Source organism: Diadema setosum, chromosome 18, assembly GCF_964275005.1.
Source record: "Diadema setosum chromosome 18, eeDiaSeto1, whole genome shotgun sequence".
Lineage (NCBI taxonomy): Eukaryota > Metazoa > Echinodermata > Echinoidea > Diadematoida > Diadematidae > Diadema > Diadema setosum.
This window is the reverse complement of record NC_092702.1, coordinates 1,045,121-1,064,257: the sequence shown is the minus strand read 5'-3', so window position 1 is coordinate 1,064,257 and position 19,137 is coordinate 1,045,121. Positions and strand designations below refer to the sequence as shown.

At 39.1% G+C, this 19,137-nt stretch overlaps 1 protein-coding gene across 1 annotated transcript in view; it reads right to left on the bottom strand.

Annotated features, from left to right (window-relative positions):
- LOC140241915 (zinc metalloproteinase-disintegrin-like MTP8) overlaps window positions 1–13,480 on the bottom strand; it is a 106,771-nt gene extending 93,291 nt beyond the window's left edge. The window contains exon 1 of the mRNA XM_072321662.1: window positions 13,372–13,480. Within this exon, the coding sequence (XP_072177763.1) occupies window positions 13,372–13,480 (109 nt within the window). The remainder of the gene's footprint in view (window positions 1–13,371) is intronic.
- Window positions 13,481–19,137: the final 5,657 nt, after the last annotated feature.

The following is a 19,137-nucleotide window of genomic DNA, read 5'->3' as shown; positions in this document are numbered from 1 at the left end:
AGAAAGTCCCCCGGCGTGGGACTTTCCCCGCATCGCGGCGACCAATGTGAATGCGCGGTTAGTTATCACTTAACCTGTTGAGGACAGGCTGATTTTGCTACAACACTCATTTCCCATAGACTTCTGCCTGAGTATACCCGAGACTCGTCCTCAACGGGTTAATATGACTGTAAGCACAAGCAAGAGACAATGTAAATTTTGCCAAAAACACAATGTGGATCTCAAAAATGATGCAAAGGTCATAGAGTGATGGAAATAGAAAACGGAGACACACAAAAGAATCTGCGGATATCCTTCGCTGAAGAGACTTAAATCCACAGAAATCCCATCTTATCATATGCAGCAGTGAGCCTAGTCTTGATGTCCTGAAATCTGAGAATGCTTTCAAATATTTGGCATTAGAAATCGGATGACCAGAGCTCAAGACAGCGTCTGTTTGTGCTTTCTGCCAGCGCATGGTTGTTCAACAGAATGAAACAATATTGAGTTACTCAGCGTGTTGCTATTGTGAGTACAAAACTCATACTGAAGATAAAACTCAAATAGACCCACATTAACAACACTGAAACTAATATTGGCATGGGTGGATCATCAGCAGTTGAGGCAGACAACACACAAAGTAGATTTTCATACTCCTGTACAAGCTACTCATGTATCTAAGCAGTGAGTGAAAAGCAAGTAAATCTTTTAGTAATTGGAAAAAGAGCATGTCCAGAGATTATTCATTCTGTGACATTTTCTCTGACAGAATTAGTTCATGCAAAACACATCAAAGTTTAAAAAGATTTCTGCATTTAGAATGATTTGTTTACTCCATCCCCCTGGACCAAAAAAAAAAAAAAAAAAAAAAAAAATCCATGCTTCTTTCATTGTATTTGAATACATCATGACATATATTGAAAATTAATGTCACGAATATATCTTCAAACATATGATTGTATCTTCGTAAATCTTCCAGTAGAAACAGTGTTAAGCTACAACCGAGCATACTCATACAAATTGTACAGCTTGGGGGTGGGGGTGGGGGCTCTCACCTGAAATATATAAATTATGCTTTTATTGACAATATGCCGAATGCTTGATGTTAAAAACTATGTCATAAAAAATCTGCAGTTACTATTTCTTTTTGTTGTCATTTTGGCCTGTTATTCTCATATACATTATTATGTGCATAGCCTGATCTTAACGATATCCAGATGTCCATCTGTATACTGTAATTGTCCTTTCAGCCTGGGAAAGGTCAAGTTTGAAGTTTGGATTCTTTTTTTTTTTTACTTCACAACTTCCTCAAGATACCGACTCACAACTCTTCTCTTCCCTACACACTACTGGTTTCGTGCAGTATACAGACTTATAATGAAACAGAATACTAAAACCAGAAATTTTCATGTGCATTATATTTTCATGAATTTTTCAAGGACTCAAGATTCACGATTTATAAAATGGGTTCAAGAATGTAGCCAATTGGAAGCGCTGAAATGAGTCACGTGCGCGTGCATTAATTTCTTCAGGCATGCACTCTAAGAAGAGTCTCTCTTCCACCTCCCTGGCCTGACGTACGTCACAATGTTTACACTAGCAGTGCGCACTCAATCAGTTGTTACAAGTGCGTCACGCGCTACTATACGCGCTGTCAATCCTGTAAACAACTTCTAGTTCGGGCCGCGGGCTGCCACAACAGCCGGCGGCCTTTCTTGTGCATAACACGAGGCGTACGTATACTCTTATACGTACGTACACAGTGTACTTATGTGCGGGATTTCCGAGTGCGACGTGCGTAAATGTTTGGGACGAACATCTTCGGACATCTTGACTTTTGAGCGAGTGCTACATGTAGCTGACTGGTATTGACCCACAAAGGTACGTGAATAATGCTGTTAGTTTTCGACCCATTTTATAAAACAAATGATGCACAGGATTATTTCGTGGCGTTAGTGAAGGTGCGGCACACTCTCCAGTATTGACAACGGTTGCAAACATGCACTCGGCTGCGCCTCGTGCATGTCGCACCATTGTCAATACTCTCGAGCGCGCCGCACCTTCACTAACACACTCTATCCTGTGCATCATTTGTATAATAGCACATGAAAGTTCTTGCCTACACAGTGTATTGAATATCAGTGGCAATTCACAATACATGCCATAGAAAAGGCTGTTGGCTCCAATTCAAGAAAGTTTCATGCCGCTAATTTGTCTGGTTTTATGATATGTATTTCATTTCCAATATGGTCTATGATATACTGGTAAGAAACTTGAGATCAGAGCACAGGACTGGGAGCATAACCTCATTTACAGCAAAAATTCAAAGAAATTACAAATCTAGAAGGATTAGAAGGTTTAGAAGGATTAGGGCATACCTGCTCATCTGTGCATTATTCCTCTTTTCATAGTAAATACTGATGGGAAATCTAAGAATAGTTTTCCATTATCACTATTCTGTTATCTCAATATAGTATAATACAAAGATGATTTGAGTATTCATATCAAAAATATTTCACCCCTCATGATGTTTGACAAAATTATACCTGAAGAGGATTTCCCTATTCAACATTCTTAGCTCAAGGCTATTTACTGAAGCTCTCTCTCTCAAAAGAAAAAAAAAAAAAGAAGAAATTATCTTAAAGTCAACTTCAGTCAAACTGCAGAGATTTCACTTAGTTTAGCCAATTTGTTGCAATCTTTTCAGCATTTGGGGAAAGTAGTGGGTAACAACCCCTCTAAGTTGAATCTTGCTTTGAGTAGTGGGTGTAGAAACTGTAACATAGCTACAAGGTCAACTAGCGGTGCAGATCTGTAGCAGTGCCACTTCTCATTACTAAAGTGTTTATCTCAAGTGCAAATTTTGTCAAGGAATGAAGCTCTTGAGGCACACAAGAAGGGTACGTTACGTGTATTTCTCTGCTTGTACAGTGTTTTAATAGAATGAAAGATTGCTATCACAGGATAACAACATAAAAGTATACAGGGCTTAAAGGAAACCACGCGACCAAGATCCTCTTCCCAGGCTTCCTGTTCTCATTGTACAATTCCAGAAAAGAAATATGGATCTGAAACTAATCAACAGAAAAGGGTGGGGAGGAGGCATAGAAACAACATACTAGTAAACAGAATCTGTAGAGAGTATTCAGTTATTCTGTTTCTACATTGCTGAGCTGAAGTTAGCACAGTAACCTATAGCCTGTACAAAGGCACTCCATTATGCCATTTTCAGTGCTGGTGAACATTCTCAGACTGGAATTCTCATAACCAACCCCACCATTTTGTAGATATATGTACATGTACAGGTCCTTTACATCTGACTCACAATGGAAAGTAATACTAGTAACTGAAATTTCCAGTGTGAATCCAAATAAAATGGGCAATATGTCACAGAAAGCTAGCGTACATCTGAAACAAAGGTTGCTGGTTGTATAGAATCACACAGGTCACCATGACACATACGATTCCACTCACAGAATAAACAAGCTTTCTTGTCTCTCCAAATTCATAAATTACCGGGTATACAAAGGACCCAGTAACAATGCATGGATAAAGGTACAGTTTTATATACCAATAAATGCATCATTCATCATCAAAAAGAGGTGTCTTAACTATGAATCATTTTCATGCCAAGTCTAAGCTATTCAGTAGATAAAGGACCTACTAAATTGACGAGATGTCACAATAACTGCTGCAACTGATCAATCGCCATGACGCGTGCGACTCGAAAGGCCCAAAATGACTTGCACTCTCACCATTTAATGCAACTCCAAGGCAATGTCTGGAACACCTCCAAATAAGGAAGTTGCAGCAACTTCTCTGAGATATCTGCTAAATAGTGGAGACATCTCTACATTGTTGCTAGTAAGTTGCCATGGGTGTCTACATGATCGCAGTTGACATCACAGACAAAGTTATTGCCCCAGCCATGGCCGCAACGTATCCGAGACCAGCTGGGGACTGGAAAAAGTCTCAAAAAGAATCTAACATGTTCTATGCTCTCACAACTCCCCAGCAATTTGGTTAAACTACAGGAGGCATCGAGCCTTCAAACATGCTTACACTGCTACAAATCAAATATAATCAAAGATACAACTGGTAAACATTGTAGGCAGTATTTCATTGACTAACATATCAAATTTTGACACTATTTTGTTAAAAAGAGGATTGGTACTTATACAGTAAAACGACAAGTAGAAGTGCCTGCTACTAAACTACTTTCCTCATCTTAGCAGCAGACGACCTGGTACTGAACCTCAATTTATTAGTCTTCAAAGCCCTTTTTTCCTCTCTTTATAGTGATCGTTACATTCCATCTTGTTCCACTCTATACAGTAAAAGTCGTTACCTCTCATTCTCAATTACAATCTGGGAACTTTATTCTTCAAGCCTCAAGATGATTCATGCCGTTAATGTTCTCTGTAATTCATTTTCCTGCTCCTCCAAATTTGGTTCAATTATCTGATTTTCCAATCCATCATGCTATCTTTCCCAGTCCTCTCTATTAATATTCCCCTCCAGCATTCATCACTCATAAAGAAGGGGATATTTGTTACCCCCTCCCTACCTACCCCTCCTTGTAGTGTCATTGGGTAATGGTTGGGGGTGATTAAAAGCCTTGCCACGCGTCTCATATCCAATCAGTCATCAGCAGATAATCTGACCAATGTCATCATTCAGGCAGCCAACCAACTCCAGCATCATGGTCGAGGCTGTCTTAAGGGCTTTTTACACTTGTAAATTTTTGCTTAGCCCCGGACTATCGGTGGGGCTAAGGGGGGGCCTTAGCCCCACCGATAGTACGGGACTATCCTTAGCCCACTTTCTGTTTACACTCGTTTTTGCCAAAGTGGGCTAGCCCCACCGATAGTATGGTACTATCTGGCCCTGCAAAATAGCAGGGGTTAGCACCGCAATTGCGGTGCTAGCACCGCAATTGCGGTGCCAAGCAAGTGAGTGTAAACAGAACGAAAAAATAATCCTGGGCTAAGCGACGGAGACGAAGTGCGACCCTCACTGACCAATCAGAAACGAGGTAATCAAGTGCTGCCGGTGCGTGCGTGTACGTGTACAGTACACAGCGTAATTATGAATATTCATGTGGTTTGGAAAGTCCGGGGCTAAGAAAGACGAGTGTAAAAAGGTCAGTTTTCTCCTTAGCCCCGGACAAGAGATAGTACGGGACTAATTGGCGAGTGTAAAAAGCTGAAAAAATTGGTACGGGACTAACGATAGTCCTGGGTCAGAGAAAGTCCGGGGTTAAGAAACACAAGTGTAAAAAGCCCTTTACACTTCATCCTGCCAATACAGCAGTGGAGATAATTTTTCTCCAGTCAACCTCTCATTCTCCTCAGCTATACAACTAAAACATCCATACATGAATTATTATTATTTTTTTTGAAAAAAAGAGACTACAGGGGTGTGGTCGTCCACCTTTTTTTCTTTCTTTTTTTTAATAAAGTAAATATCTCAAATAATGGTGAACAATTTTGCTGACAAAATTTATTCACACCCTATCACATCTTCAAGAGAATGAACCCCATGGTCTACCATATAATATACATACATCCCTCTTCCATTCCCCTTTCAGACAGGGTGATTGCAACAGGTTTACCCAAAGCACCTACAATGTATACTGTATGCTAAACTTCTTTGGTCTGATGTCTCTCTAATGAATTCCCCTTAAATCACAAATATAATACTGTAAAACCAGAAATTTTCATGTGCATGAAAATGTCAGGTCTCACAAGGAGTCAAGATTCACAATAGTAAAATGCATGTGAAAGGCTTTGCCGAGCAATGCACTGAATGCCAGTGACATTTCACAAAAGCTTCATGCCACCAAAAAAGGCTGTCCCTCCAATTTCCAAAAGTATTATGCTACAAATGTTTCTGGTTTTGAAGTCAATAGTTGGGCAAATGTTACCATCCTCACTCTCTCATTAAACCATTCCCATTTGTCTACAGCACAATCTGGCAAATAAAACTCCCAATTAACAACCACTGATGCTCATTCATTACGCGATTAATGACACTTGATGCTGAGTTATAATTTCTTCTATTAAATTCTTTTTTTTTTCTATTAAAAAGGAGGAAATTCTGTCTAGATCTGTTTGAAAGCTGATTGAGGTCTTCTTTAGAATTATTACCCCGAATAAAGTTTGATATGATACGGTATCAACAGATCACTGCTTGGCAAAACAAGTGAAAATTAAAATTCTATGGTATCTTTCCTCCCCCCCCCCCCCCCCCACCATTTCTAATGAAACACTCTTCTTTCTGCTTGACTTTACTGTAATTGTCAAAATCATCTGGAACATGAGACAGATTTTCCTGAGGACCTCTCATGCATTATTTCCAGGTTTTGAGGAAAAAATGATTGAATAGGGGCCCCTTCATCAAGATTTGGGTTTGGAAATCATCTGGGGGAAACATCTGTAAAATCCATTGAGGAGTCATAGAGGTGCCAAGTATACGCAGGTCTATACTGGACTCTGGAGCAGATTTGGTAATCTTACAAACCTACTCACTGCAGAAGCCTCAATTCATAGTTCTTAATATGGCTATCTGATTCATACATTTGTAACTCCAGATAATTTCACAGTTTACAATGTATCTTCAAACACATTTCTTTTGAGTTTTATTTGAAGATGATAACATCGTAGGACATGGAAGTTGATCAAGGTTTCTCCAAGGTTCTGTTTAGAAAAAAAAATACTATGGGTAAACATGTACATTGGTTGTACAAGTAGGCCTACCAAAAAGAGTATAATGCATGATAACATTCCAAATCGTTCAAATCTTTTTGCCATCGTAACTTGCTTTTCAATGACTGATATACATCATAAGATAATGATTCTCATATATTTAAGTACAAGGCTGAGTCATTCTGGCATAGATATGTCCTCATCATTTTAACAGTTATCTGGAGTTATTCGTAATTCATCGCATTCAAATTAGCTTGGCTCGGGCAGCCAGCAATTTCAATGATAATTTCACACATTACCAAAAAGATACAGCTGCAGTTATAATGATTGCATTCCGCACTATACAGCTTTCCTGTCACAATTTTTTATATAATGCAATACATACAGACAGAAAAACTGCATTGTTACTGGTACATGTAAATGTGAGTCATAAAATGAAAATACACAGACAAAACTAAAAATAACATCACAATACACTTAATGGAACTATGAAAATACCCCCTCCCCAATGAAAAGAAGCACTGTGCTGCATGATCTTAGATAAATATACAGGTAATGTTGTATTGACAAGGTAAATCAAGATGGTTGTTAATATCACTTTGATACCACAATGCCAGACTTTTACAAAGAAATAGAGCACAATGTCTGTATTTAAATGACGCTGGAGTTGGAAGCCCATGTTCCGTACACACACTGGCACTTGCTGATATCACTGACGGATAAAACATACTCTCCCCAATCTCCCAGGTCACAATGTAAATCTCTCTGGTGCAGTGTCCATTTTACTATGTACTATGGACAAATGCATCAATATAAAGTAGCTTGTATAAAAACATGATTTCCTGGCACTAAATATGTACGTCCAGGTGCAGCAGATTCAGCAGTTTATGAGACTTGAACCACACTCTACGAAGACCATCAAAACGGAACATACTGACCCAGAGAAATGTGAATGCTACAGATTTCATGTGTGTAGTTTTTCTAAGCTCAGGTTTAATGTTACCCTTTTGTATCTGTACAGCCTACATGTATAATGCCGCTTACACATGTACACTGTTGTATACAGTACAGTTAGAGTGGGGCTTCTGGAGTTTCAGGTACATAAATACTGATAATTGTAGGAAAGTACCATGTGCTATAAACCCTGACATAAGGCTAAAACTATGGTATTATTTCCTTGTTGGATGAATGCATAATGAAAAAAAAAAAGAAGAAAAATGCTGATTCATGTTATTACTTATTTCTACAGATTTTGCATGGCATATTAACATGATGTACAAGTATGGATTTGTCTTTTGTTTCTACAGTGTTATTCCTAAATTCTTCAACTTTGGACTTCTAACAATTTCAACTGTGCTTTAAATATCTTGCAATCTTGCAAGTGAACCTTCATATACAACTGTATATGAATGTTCACACACTAGTAATAAATGAAATTACACAGTCACCACTCCACTCATTCCATCACTGTACAATGGCTATACTTCTCAGATACTTTGCAGTATCAATGAAGGAAGTTTGATACATAGAATATACAGTGAATTTCATATCATTCCCACTGTAACATTAATTTGACACTACCCTTTCTAAAAGGGAAGGAATATGATACAATAAATTTGTTTGAACAATTTTCCTCAATCTGTTCCCTTGCCACCTCTATTTTAAAGAAGGGGTTAGTATTCAATGCAGATGTTTAACAAATATGAGAAAGGTTATGTCAATGTCATATTGTCGCAATATTAGATGTTTAGTTTGATATCTCAACAAACAGAATCCCTAACTGTATGAAGGTTTTCATTACCATGAGTTACCAATCATTAAAAAACAAACACACAAACAGGGGTTGAAAAACTTTCTTTTTGATGACTGAAATGTGCATACATAAAATTTGTAAACTATACTGGAGTAATTTTGCAATTAAATAAGTCCTTAAATCATACTGTTCATTCATTCTTTGCCATAATCAACATTATATAGCAATCCTTTTTATCCTCAACGAACACACATGCATTGTACAAATGCTCTTGTAACAGATTGTGCCATGGCTCCTACCACAGTCATCCATTTGAAGGATTTGCCTATTGTTATCAATAGCCAATTCTCATCAGGCATTCATGCGTGATATTAGCTAAGAGTTACAACACAAAAAACTACCTGGCACAACCCACGTCAGCGACACATATAACATCACATGTGACCTGGTTTCTGGACTAACTCTGTTCACTGAGTACATGTAGACTAAGATAGATGAATTTGTAGATTCAAATATTGAGACCAACAGTGTTGAAGTTTGTACAAACCAAGTCTGTTTTAATGAGAAACCACTTTACAGTGAATATCATGCTCTTTCATATCTCATATCACTATGAAAGCTTTTGACAATCCTGGCTAAAGGAAAACAAGTTTTTGTCATCTATGATACATAACTGTATATGAGAACTATCAGTTTACCCATTTCTGTGATACAATTTAGAAATGGTGTACTCTTAAAGGAGAAGTCCGGACGATTTTGAATAAATTTCACCAAAATCTACATAAATCAAGGACCATAATGACTAAGTTTCATAGAAGAATACCCTCCCAACTCGTCACAATCGACTTTTTAGCATCACTAATTTTGAATCGTAACTGTTCGATTTCAGTACGCCGGAGAGAAAGATCATGTGACGGTGTGACGTATTAGCCCCACATTGCTTTTTGTTTGGAGCGTCAGCTGGCTCGGGGAGCCCTGCTTGAGCAACGGCGATATGGGCCGAGCAAGCGGTAGCGTACCGTGTGGTTCCGGCCACGCAGCAGATGCAGGCGGCATGATCTATTGCTTCACTTAAAAAATGCCGATGTGTCAAGTGTTTGGGTGTTCTAATAAACCGGGCGATGGCCAGAAGAAGAGTTTTTTTTTACCATTCCGAACCCAGAAAATGAGCGGGAAAGGTGCACAAGATGGCTCTCCAATACAAGTTTGTCGTCAAAACTTACAAATACTACTCGATGCAGCCTCGTCATACTCCCCATCGGTGGCGTAACTGCGACCAGCAGCCCCATACGCATACTGTAGCATAATGGGGCTGCGCACTGTAGCATTCAGAATCATGACAAGGTTGTATCGCGGATAAATATCAACTTAAAATTTGAAAAATTTCTTCAATTTGAAGACTCACAAGTAAAGTTGAAGTGTTGACAACAGGCTTCGGGCAACGCTTGGTTCTGCCAATAGTCCCTTTCTGTTCGAATTAATGACTTAATTTGACTCGGTCGAGAGGACCTTGGGAGAGCTACACTGAATTGACGGTCCGCGCATCTTATCCGGTCGTCAATTTGTGCGCGTGTGACATGTGCGCCTGTGCTGGCCGTCAATAATTCAGTGTATCTCTCCAAGGTTCCTCTCGACCAAGTCACATTAAGTCATCAATTTGAACAGAAAGGGACTATTGGCAGAACCATACGTTGTCCGAAGCCTGTTTTCAATACTTTAACTTTAGTAGTAAGTCTTCAAACTGAAGAAATATTTCGAATTTAAGTTGATATTTATCCGCGATACTACCTTATCATGATCCTGAATGCTACAGTACGCAGTCCCATTACGCTGTGTGTATTGGGCTGCTGGTCGCAGTTACCGGCGGCGGTACTATGATGAAGCTGGCGCTGGCGTTTCTTCCACGATTCAAGTTACATGTATACTGTCGTACTTTACTGCCGTCAGACATACTCAACAGTATGGGACAACAAGAGAGGCAATAATTCTGAAATTGACAGACTGATTTCAGATTGTTCACACTCAGAAGTCGAAAAAAACGATTGCGGATTGTGATAGCATTTGGCAGCAGCAGACGTAAATGTATGCCTGAGCAGCCTGATCACGCTGATGGCAACAATAGCCAATGAATTGTAAATGATGGGGTGGACACTAATAAGTACGGCAGTATTACAATACATAAATATTGCAATTAGATGAAAATGTTATAGCATTGCCACTATTTTACATTAATTTTTGACGGATATTATATACCGAAGATAATCTGAATAAAGGAATACAGCATTTGGCAACAGCATTCCTAAATCGGTGTACGGTCTCCTGCGGTAGCGCCAACAAGGCACACCTAGGCAGGCATGCAGATACCGTGCCGCAGTCAGCAGTGCAATGGGAGATCGATGCGTACAGTAGCTGGGCTTCGCTCGCGGTGCTCTCAGCTGAGGAAACTGCGCCTGATACGTCACGCGCAATGCATCCTGGGACAGATAGTACGAAGGGCTGCTCGCGACGGATTCGAACATGAAGAATTACCTTATTTTAAAAAGAAATCATAGTAAATGTATCTGATGGTCTTTTCTAGTCGGGAAAAGGGTAATAGGTTCATGAAATATTGTTCTTTACACAGGAAACGGCTGATAATCGTCCGGACTTCCCCTTTAAGACCTCACATTAACTAATAGCCTTGGCATACATGCTCACATGATCGTGACTCCTAATACATTTTTTATTCCACTACTTTGAACAAAAGTTTCTCCAGGTTCTTGAAACAATCTATCTTGGGCATCATCAGGTAATAAATTTGTTTAATTTTGTATCATTAGATATCAAATTACAAGAAATATGGAGGTACTCTGATTCCAAGAGCGTATTTTAACCCATTGTTTAAAAGAATCTGGTGGTTCTGCCCAAGATATTTTAGGATTCCTGAAACTCAACTGGAAAATTTAATGGATGTCAGAATATAACATGAACAGATCTACTGATGATAGTAAAATACATGAGATTATATCTTCAACTGACTATACACTTACTACTTATTTTGCATTTTCAGTGCTATTATGTTGTACATTTATAAATTATGTGAAGTTCACAGATTTTCTTCCCAGCAGGATCTGAAATAGCAGTATGCAATCTGGGCAACCTACATTTCCATACCATTAAGAGGGTTTCAAACAGATGAAGTTTCTCCATTAAAACATTCACTTTACCTTAAAATATAATCTGATCTGATAATGAATTCAATCCAGTATACAATGTAAGTAGAACAAATTTGCATTTTTTTTAATTATTACAAATATGTTCTGTTAATGCATTGTATATAATTTTCCTTTTTTTTTTAATGGAAATGATATATAGAGTTAAAAGTTGAAAGGGGAAAAAACTCTTATGGTATGGGGAAGCATGTTAAAATATGATTCAGCACCTGTACAAGCTACAGTATGTGTAGCCTTTTTTAAAGTATAGTTCAGCAGTTATGAAGTACTGAAACAGTTTTGACACAAACCTGAAAAGAAGATATAGATCTCTGTTTCAAAGCCTCACTGTCCCCCTCCCCCATTCAAAATATTTCATAGACTCCAGTCACTATCAGTCGGTGATCCACTCATTCACAAAGCATATTTAATACATTTAAGGGTACATATGTACATGTACTGAATGGATCTTGACAGGCAAAGGAAGTATCGAGATTCATTTATTCAAACTCAGTATCATAAAGAAATTTTCAAAAAGGTGCATCTAGACAAACAGGTCAGGACAAAAAACTCCAAGAGTACAAGTAAAGAGTTAAATAGCATCAACTTGATTTATATAATCTAACAACTGTAGCACTGATACAGAGACTGTCAGCATTTAGCTTTAGAGAAGCCTGCATGCATGCACATGAGCAACATTGCCTCGACTCTGCCTTTAACCTGTTACCACTCAATGAACTGCGCCTGGTCTTCAATTGCCTCAGAGCAACTGAATGATTGCAGACTGCTCCCCGCTTGAAAATTAATTTACAAAGTTCTCTTATAATAACAACAATAATAATGATAATTACAATACATTTACAAGGTGCTTGATATGGATGTTTCTCTTTGAATATGTTGGGGTTTACTGTTTTTACATGAAGTATCTAAATTGATGAAGATTAAAGAACAAATACTCAAATCTGAATGATGTGCCTCTTTAATTACTACAACAACAGCAACCACCAGCACACACTGAGATCTCCTCCTGCCTGAATCCCCATGCATTAGACAATACAGTGACTTCTTTTGTTGTGTCAATATATCAGAACCAATTTACACCCCACTTAACACTGTAACAATGGTCTCTTATTACTCTTCCCAGGATGTTACATAACAAATTCCCTGAAATTTGCAAACAGGTATAGTAAGCTCAAGCTTGTTGGCACATCAACTTACCAGGTCACTCAGCAGCAGCATCTATCAGTTTATACTACTTCCTCTAAATGTTTATTTACTTCTCCCACTTACAAAAAAAAAGAAGCACACAATAGGAAAATTTACTGGTGACTACTGGACTGGTGTATTGTGTGTATGTGCTATTCATATTTACAATTGCTATCATTAATATTCACAAATGTATACTATAATACTTATGCACCCATACCTAAACATGATTGGTAAAATCATGTTTTTTGACAAAAAAAAAAAAAACACCCGATTTATCCTCCATTCCAATTGATAGGGATGCCTATGGCTATGCCTGCCACACCATAGTACGACACACTCATAATATTCCGAGAAATCCTCCCGCTGGTCCGCCACCCCACAAACACCACCCACATCGCCCGGGTCATCAGGGTGGCTAGTGCCGACCTTCCCCGCTAGAGTGACTCATTGTACGCTGGTGTGCTCGTGCACTTGGCGAAAAATCTGCATGGGACAAGAACGAAAGTAGCACTGATTGACAAGAATCGCTTACCTGAGCACTGTTCTGTTAGAAGTATAATTCCACTGAAAGATACAGCCAATAGATAGCACAGGACAAAGTGAAGATTTTCGTTCGTTTTCCGTATACTTTTAGCCTCCATGGTTATCCTCTTTCTCTACAACCGGCCGCTGTCGCGACGATCCGTTAAGCGATAATGCGGAATCTCTATACAACGTAAATCGACGTGTGCTGTGTTGTTGCATGTAGTGAACAAGTCCTGCGCGGCCTGCTTCGCTTGCGCCCACACTACTCGCTCGTTGTCACGATTATCAGCAGTTCCTCCTTTTTTGACTGTACTGGCTTGTACAAGAGGACCAATGTAAACAAACCCAGCTGGCTTTTTGGGATGGGCGCTGTATATCTGCACTGCATGCACACTGCTGTGCACACGCGGCTGCAAAGTCCAAGTTTGTCAAAGTACGCCACCTTTTGACAATCTTGTTGCAATGGCAAACTCGTGGAACATCTCTCCGGATGTGACCGAAAAAAAAGTAAATCCTGTAAAAGAAATCAATGTAGATAGAGGACAAAACCAGAGGACATGAGTCACTAAAATCATCATTTTTTCCTCTTCAGTGGCCATTTCATTGACGTTCTTGAGAAGCAGTTACAATTCGAATCGAGGACGAATGATTGATTACTGGCTTGTCGGAAATATTATAATGATGCTACAATAACTTCAATGTGTGTAATCACTTTGGTATTCTATCAATATTTACATTACCTACATAAAAGTCCGAAACGACTGTCACTTGCTAACATTTCTGCTGTTCACATTTGTAATCTTTGTCTACACAGGAAATTGACACGATCTCTCATGTCATTGGATTGTTGCAGTTTAAAAATATATATACACCTGTATTTGAAGAGGACAAAAGGCCTGTGTGTGTTTGATATGTCAACAATATTTGAAAATGGATCTTGATTGTGCGCCAGACTACCGAGTATGACTTCGATAGCTGCCGGTACCGACCAGGTACAAGCCCCACCCTCAACTGCTTCAAACTTTTCCCCCTTTTATCTCTTCGCGCCGAACCAGCCAATCAATGTCAAGGGGCGCGCGCACACTGGTTATACTTTTCGCCAATCAGGAGGCTGCACGGTTTCTTTTATTCATGTTTTCACTCTTGTTGTTTTTGTTTTACCGTGTATAGTAGCGCGCACGTTGTGATATTTGGTTGGAAACCTATAGATATCATTTTCATGCAGTTGTTAACTTTTCCTTTAAACGTAAGCATCCATTAAGAGACTATACGAGTCTAATTTCTTTCTTTTAATCATCGTTGTTGCAGCTTGATCTTGCTCGCGTTGCTGATCATGAAAAGGAACAAAAATAGATGTCTGAAGGAAAGAGGGAACGAAAGAGAAACTGTAGCAATGAATACATGAGGCAATGAATTATTAAGTCATCCCTCTTAGTTTATGAATCATCTCCCGTATATTTCCTCCCATATCTACTCGGTCATAGACAAAGCTGTTCAAGTTCTAAGAGGAACGTTCTTGGTGTCGAACTTGAAGATGTTAATTTTCTAAAGAGGATTCTCTCAGCTACCGTTCTTGATTGATATTGGCATTGTCGAAATGCAGGACAGCCATATATGAAATTCATTTATCCTCTGTGTTGTTGATTAGGCAACATCTGCAAGAAAAACTACAGAAATAACTTTTGAGTCAGCATCAGGGATGGTGCATGGTTGTTGCAAACAAAAAATCACTGCCACTGAGGAAATGCAGGCATTATAATTTATATTGATCACTTCGTGCACTATCCAGATCACACTTTAACAGATTGAATCGGATTTAAGTCTTCGAATTTTGCAGTAACTTCCATATGTACATAGTATGAGATTACACTGAGCAATGCCTAATCGAAGATTTCAAATCATGATATAACACTCACCGGTCACCTTGTAAAGGTCAAATGACGGAGGCTGCATTTTTGCAGAGTACAAACGACCAAAACTGAACACAAAAGGCTGCATGGGGTTGTTGATATCCATTTGTTAAGATGATTATATTATGAACAGCATAAAATGGCAGGAACGTGAAAATGTGATGTAATTCAGATGGATAAGTTGCTTACAATTAGTGACTTTGTATCATTTTTTTTCCTATGCGGCCGAAAAATGAGAGACGTATAGAGAAGGTATAATAGGCTACCATAGAAAAACAATTTAGAAAACAATATTCGCCGTCACACGGGCAAAAAGTTTTGATAGTGTGACCGATAACTTCCCCAAAACTTCTCACGAAACTATTCGTGAAACTTTCCTCTTAAACTAGGGAATTTTCCCAACCCCCACCAATCTCCTCGATCTTGTCGGTGTTTGGGCAGTCTGAAAGCTCGTAGCTGAAACTTATGCGAAGTCCACTTCTCACTTAAACCTGTTTGCGGGCGTCGCCTCCGAAGTCCGCGCTCATTGGTATGTGTGCAGTGTTAGTATCATAAACATTAGCCATCAAACGGCGTATGCGCACCAGTAATCCCAACTTCAGGAAAGTTTGAGATGCAATGCGGACGGAAGAGACGACTTCGGGAAGACTTCTCGCAGTTAAGGATGTTCTTATAGTATTGTCAGAGATGAGGATTGGGCTTTTAACTTTTTGCAAGATACCGAGAAACCGCTTATGAAATAGTTCAAAGCATATCATTCTAAGAGGAATTCAAAGTTTATTTGATGAAAATCGGTTTTGGAATGGCTAGGCAAAAAAAAAAAAAAAAAAAAAAAAAAAAAAAAAAAAACAAAGAAAAGCAAACAAATAAACAAACCAAAAAAATATCTAAAGAAATAGGCCTATTTAGTAAAACAGAGCAATCCTAATAAAAAACGGGCCAACCTTTTATAAGGATCGCTTTGTTTTGGCTATCTCAGCCATTTCAAAAACAATTTTCATCAAATAAACATTGAATTCATCTTGGAATTACATGCTCTTTCATATGTCAAGAGTTTTGTCATTATTTCACCAACCAAAAAATGTTAACAACCTCAAAAATTAGATTTCAACCAAACTATACCATTCCTTTACACTTCGCGATGTTTTGCAAATGTGACCGCAACTGATTTCATGCTATCTCCGTAATTCACACCGGCAAAATTTCTCGAAAAAGAATCATCGGATTCGACTATACCTTGTATATAGCACCATAATCATGGCCGGCGGAACCGGGGGGGGGGGGGCATGGGGGCTCGGGCCCCCACACTTTTTGTGCACTAAACAAAGGAACACATAAGGTGCCATCACTTTGGGCACCCCACTTTTTTTTTAAACCCGGAAGTACGTTAGTGGCACTAAAAAGAAATAAATAGAGACCTTGAAGTGTGAGCGCGGTAAGGTTATGTTTTTCCGCTGAAGACATTTTTTATTTTTATTTTTTGCTTGTAAGCTGAAGAAACCCGGAAATGGAAGGGGAGAGATGAGCTGAGGACCTGTTTTTTCTTGTTCGTTTGTTTGTTTTTTGCTTGTTAGCTCATGAAACCCGGAAGTGGGCCCCACACTTTTGAAAACGTTCCGCCGGCCCTGCATAATAGCGTATAGCACAAATTTTTCGATCCATGTTTCATTTATAGGGATATGTACATGTTATTGTGTACATGCACGGTCGGCTCATGTCAAAAGAAAATAAAGATTAAAAGTGTGAGGCTGCACGGAGGCTGTGGTACTGCATCATGAAAAAAATTGAAAAATCTTGGAAATTTACACATAAAAAATGTACTTTTAATTTGCTTATTAAAGGGGTAACTATAGAAAACTATAACTTCTCTGGTATCTTTATAATCTATTATTGTGTCTTTGGCCATACACTGAAATCATGACCGTGATGACTTCGCCAGTTCCGATGCTGGGAGAATCTTAATAGTCTCAGGATAAAATCAAAATGTTACGACTTTTGGAAATTCAACAAATTCATTTATATGATCTAAATGTCTATATCTGGTTTCTACTAATATTCTCCTCAAAGCCAGCATTATGACAAAATACCCGGAAATCGCCTATTTTTAAAGTCAGATAGTGACCTGTATTAATGCATCCTTCCTCATTGACGCTATTACTTTTGCAACAGACATAACCTTGTACATTGCTATGGACGCACCCACCAACACGTATGATATTCACTCTTTTATGAAGTCATTCTTACAGGTGGATCACGATAATCAGAAATAATGAAAAACAAAAACAACGACGACAAACTCACATGAGCAGATAAAGGATGAACAGTGTCTTCAAGAATAATACTACGTTGCAGTGAAAGAACATTCAGGGAGACTTGTTAAAATGACAGCCTGTCTCTTTCTAATAAGTGGGTGAATTGTTTTAATTGTTGAAAACTCGCTAACTGCGAACTGGTCAGTCTTCTTCTTCCAATTCTTTTTCCGTAAGAGTGACCACAATCAACTTGCTGATTATTCTATTACTTTCGGGGAGGTCCAAGTTGCACGAGTCTTCAAAAGGTTCAATTAGTTTTAGAAATAGATATTATCCAAATAAGTAGATAAGCACATAAACTGCCAAGTCTAGGAATAATGAAAGATGAAACATGAAAATACAATAAGTCATTATAAACGTGTCCATGTATACGAAGTATGCGAGCTCGTTATTGATCGCTGTTCTTCATGTTCTTACCTCCTCTGTAATTCAAAGGAAGTTTGATGAACACTCATGTAATTTTTCTTGAAAACGGTTCCACCTTTTTTCTGTCGGCTCCAAATTTCGTCTTACATTCTACCGTTCCCCCACTTTCTGTAGTCTGGCTTCCAGACCCTCTGCCCATACTATTTCGCTATCCATGATATTGACGCCCTCAACGTCGAAAACTAGTATAGTTTAAGTTGATTTTCTCGCGTCTTCGGCAAAGGCGGCGACTTCGTCGCGGGGCGGCGACTTCGTCGCCGCGGAGTCCAGTTGGCAAAGGGTCTGGAAACCAGACTACACTTTCTGCTAACTTTGCTCATTGCCGCACTTTCTGCATTGCACTTACATCTCTCATGAACGTGTCATGGAAACGGCATTACAAGTGCTTCAAAGGTTTGCGAGAACAAACCAGTTTCACACTCAACCTTTTTTGCTACACCATAACTATCCACGGTTAAAGAATTTCTCTTTTTTGTTTCCGTTTGAGCTTTGTTTTTGTTTTTGTTTTGTTTTGTTTTTAAGTGCGAGAGGTTGGAACACGAGCGCCTATCTGCACGTCGCGCGTTGCTGTTCAAATCGGCCGCGCCGTTCTGCTCCAGCCATCCACATGGATGACCTTGCTCGAGCAAGCTTCCTGATACGTTCTGTGTTCATTCATACAGAATAGACTGTCTATTTGCACTCGTCCGATTGCGTCCACCACCAGTACACAGTACAATCCGATTCATTCCAGGCCAAGTAACAACTGTTCTGTGTTGATCAACCGGTACTGGTATACTTACACCGAAAGCAAATTTTTCCTCTCCTAGTGAAAGTGTCCCTAACTGAGAGCGTTATGGATTGGCGAGTGTTGATTTTCACCGTGCTTGTCTTGTTCCTCCCTCTTCAAGATGTGCAAACCAGAGGTAAGAATAATTCAGTTCTAATTCCATGTCACTTGGATTAGATCAATTGGGTTCGCTTTAGCGACGTGCAGAGACTCCAACTCTCCCGTTTTCGACGGGAGATCTCCCGCCGAAAACCCATTTTTGCAAAATCTCCCGTTCTCCCGTTTGAGATTTAATTTCTCCCGCCCTGGCTCTGTGTCTCCCGTTCGAAAGGATTTCTTAGTTATTGCTATTGTAT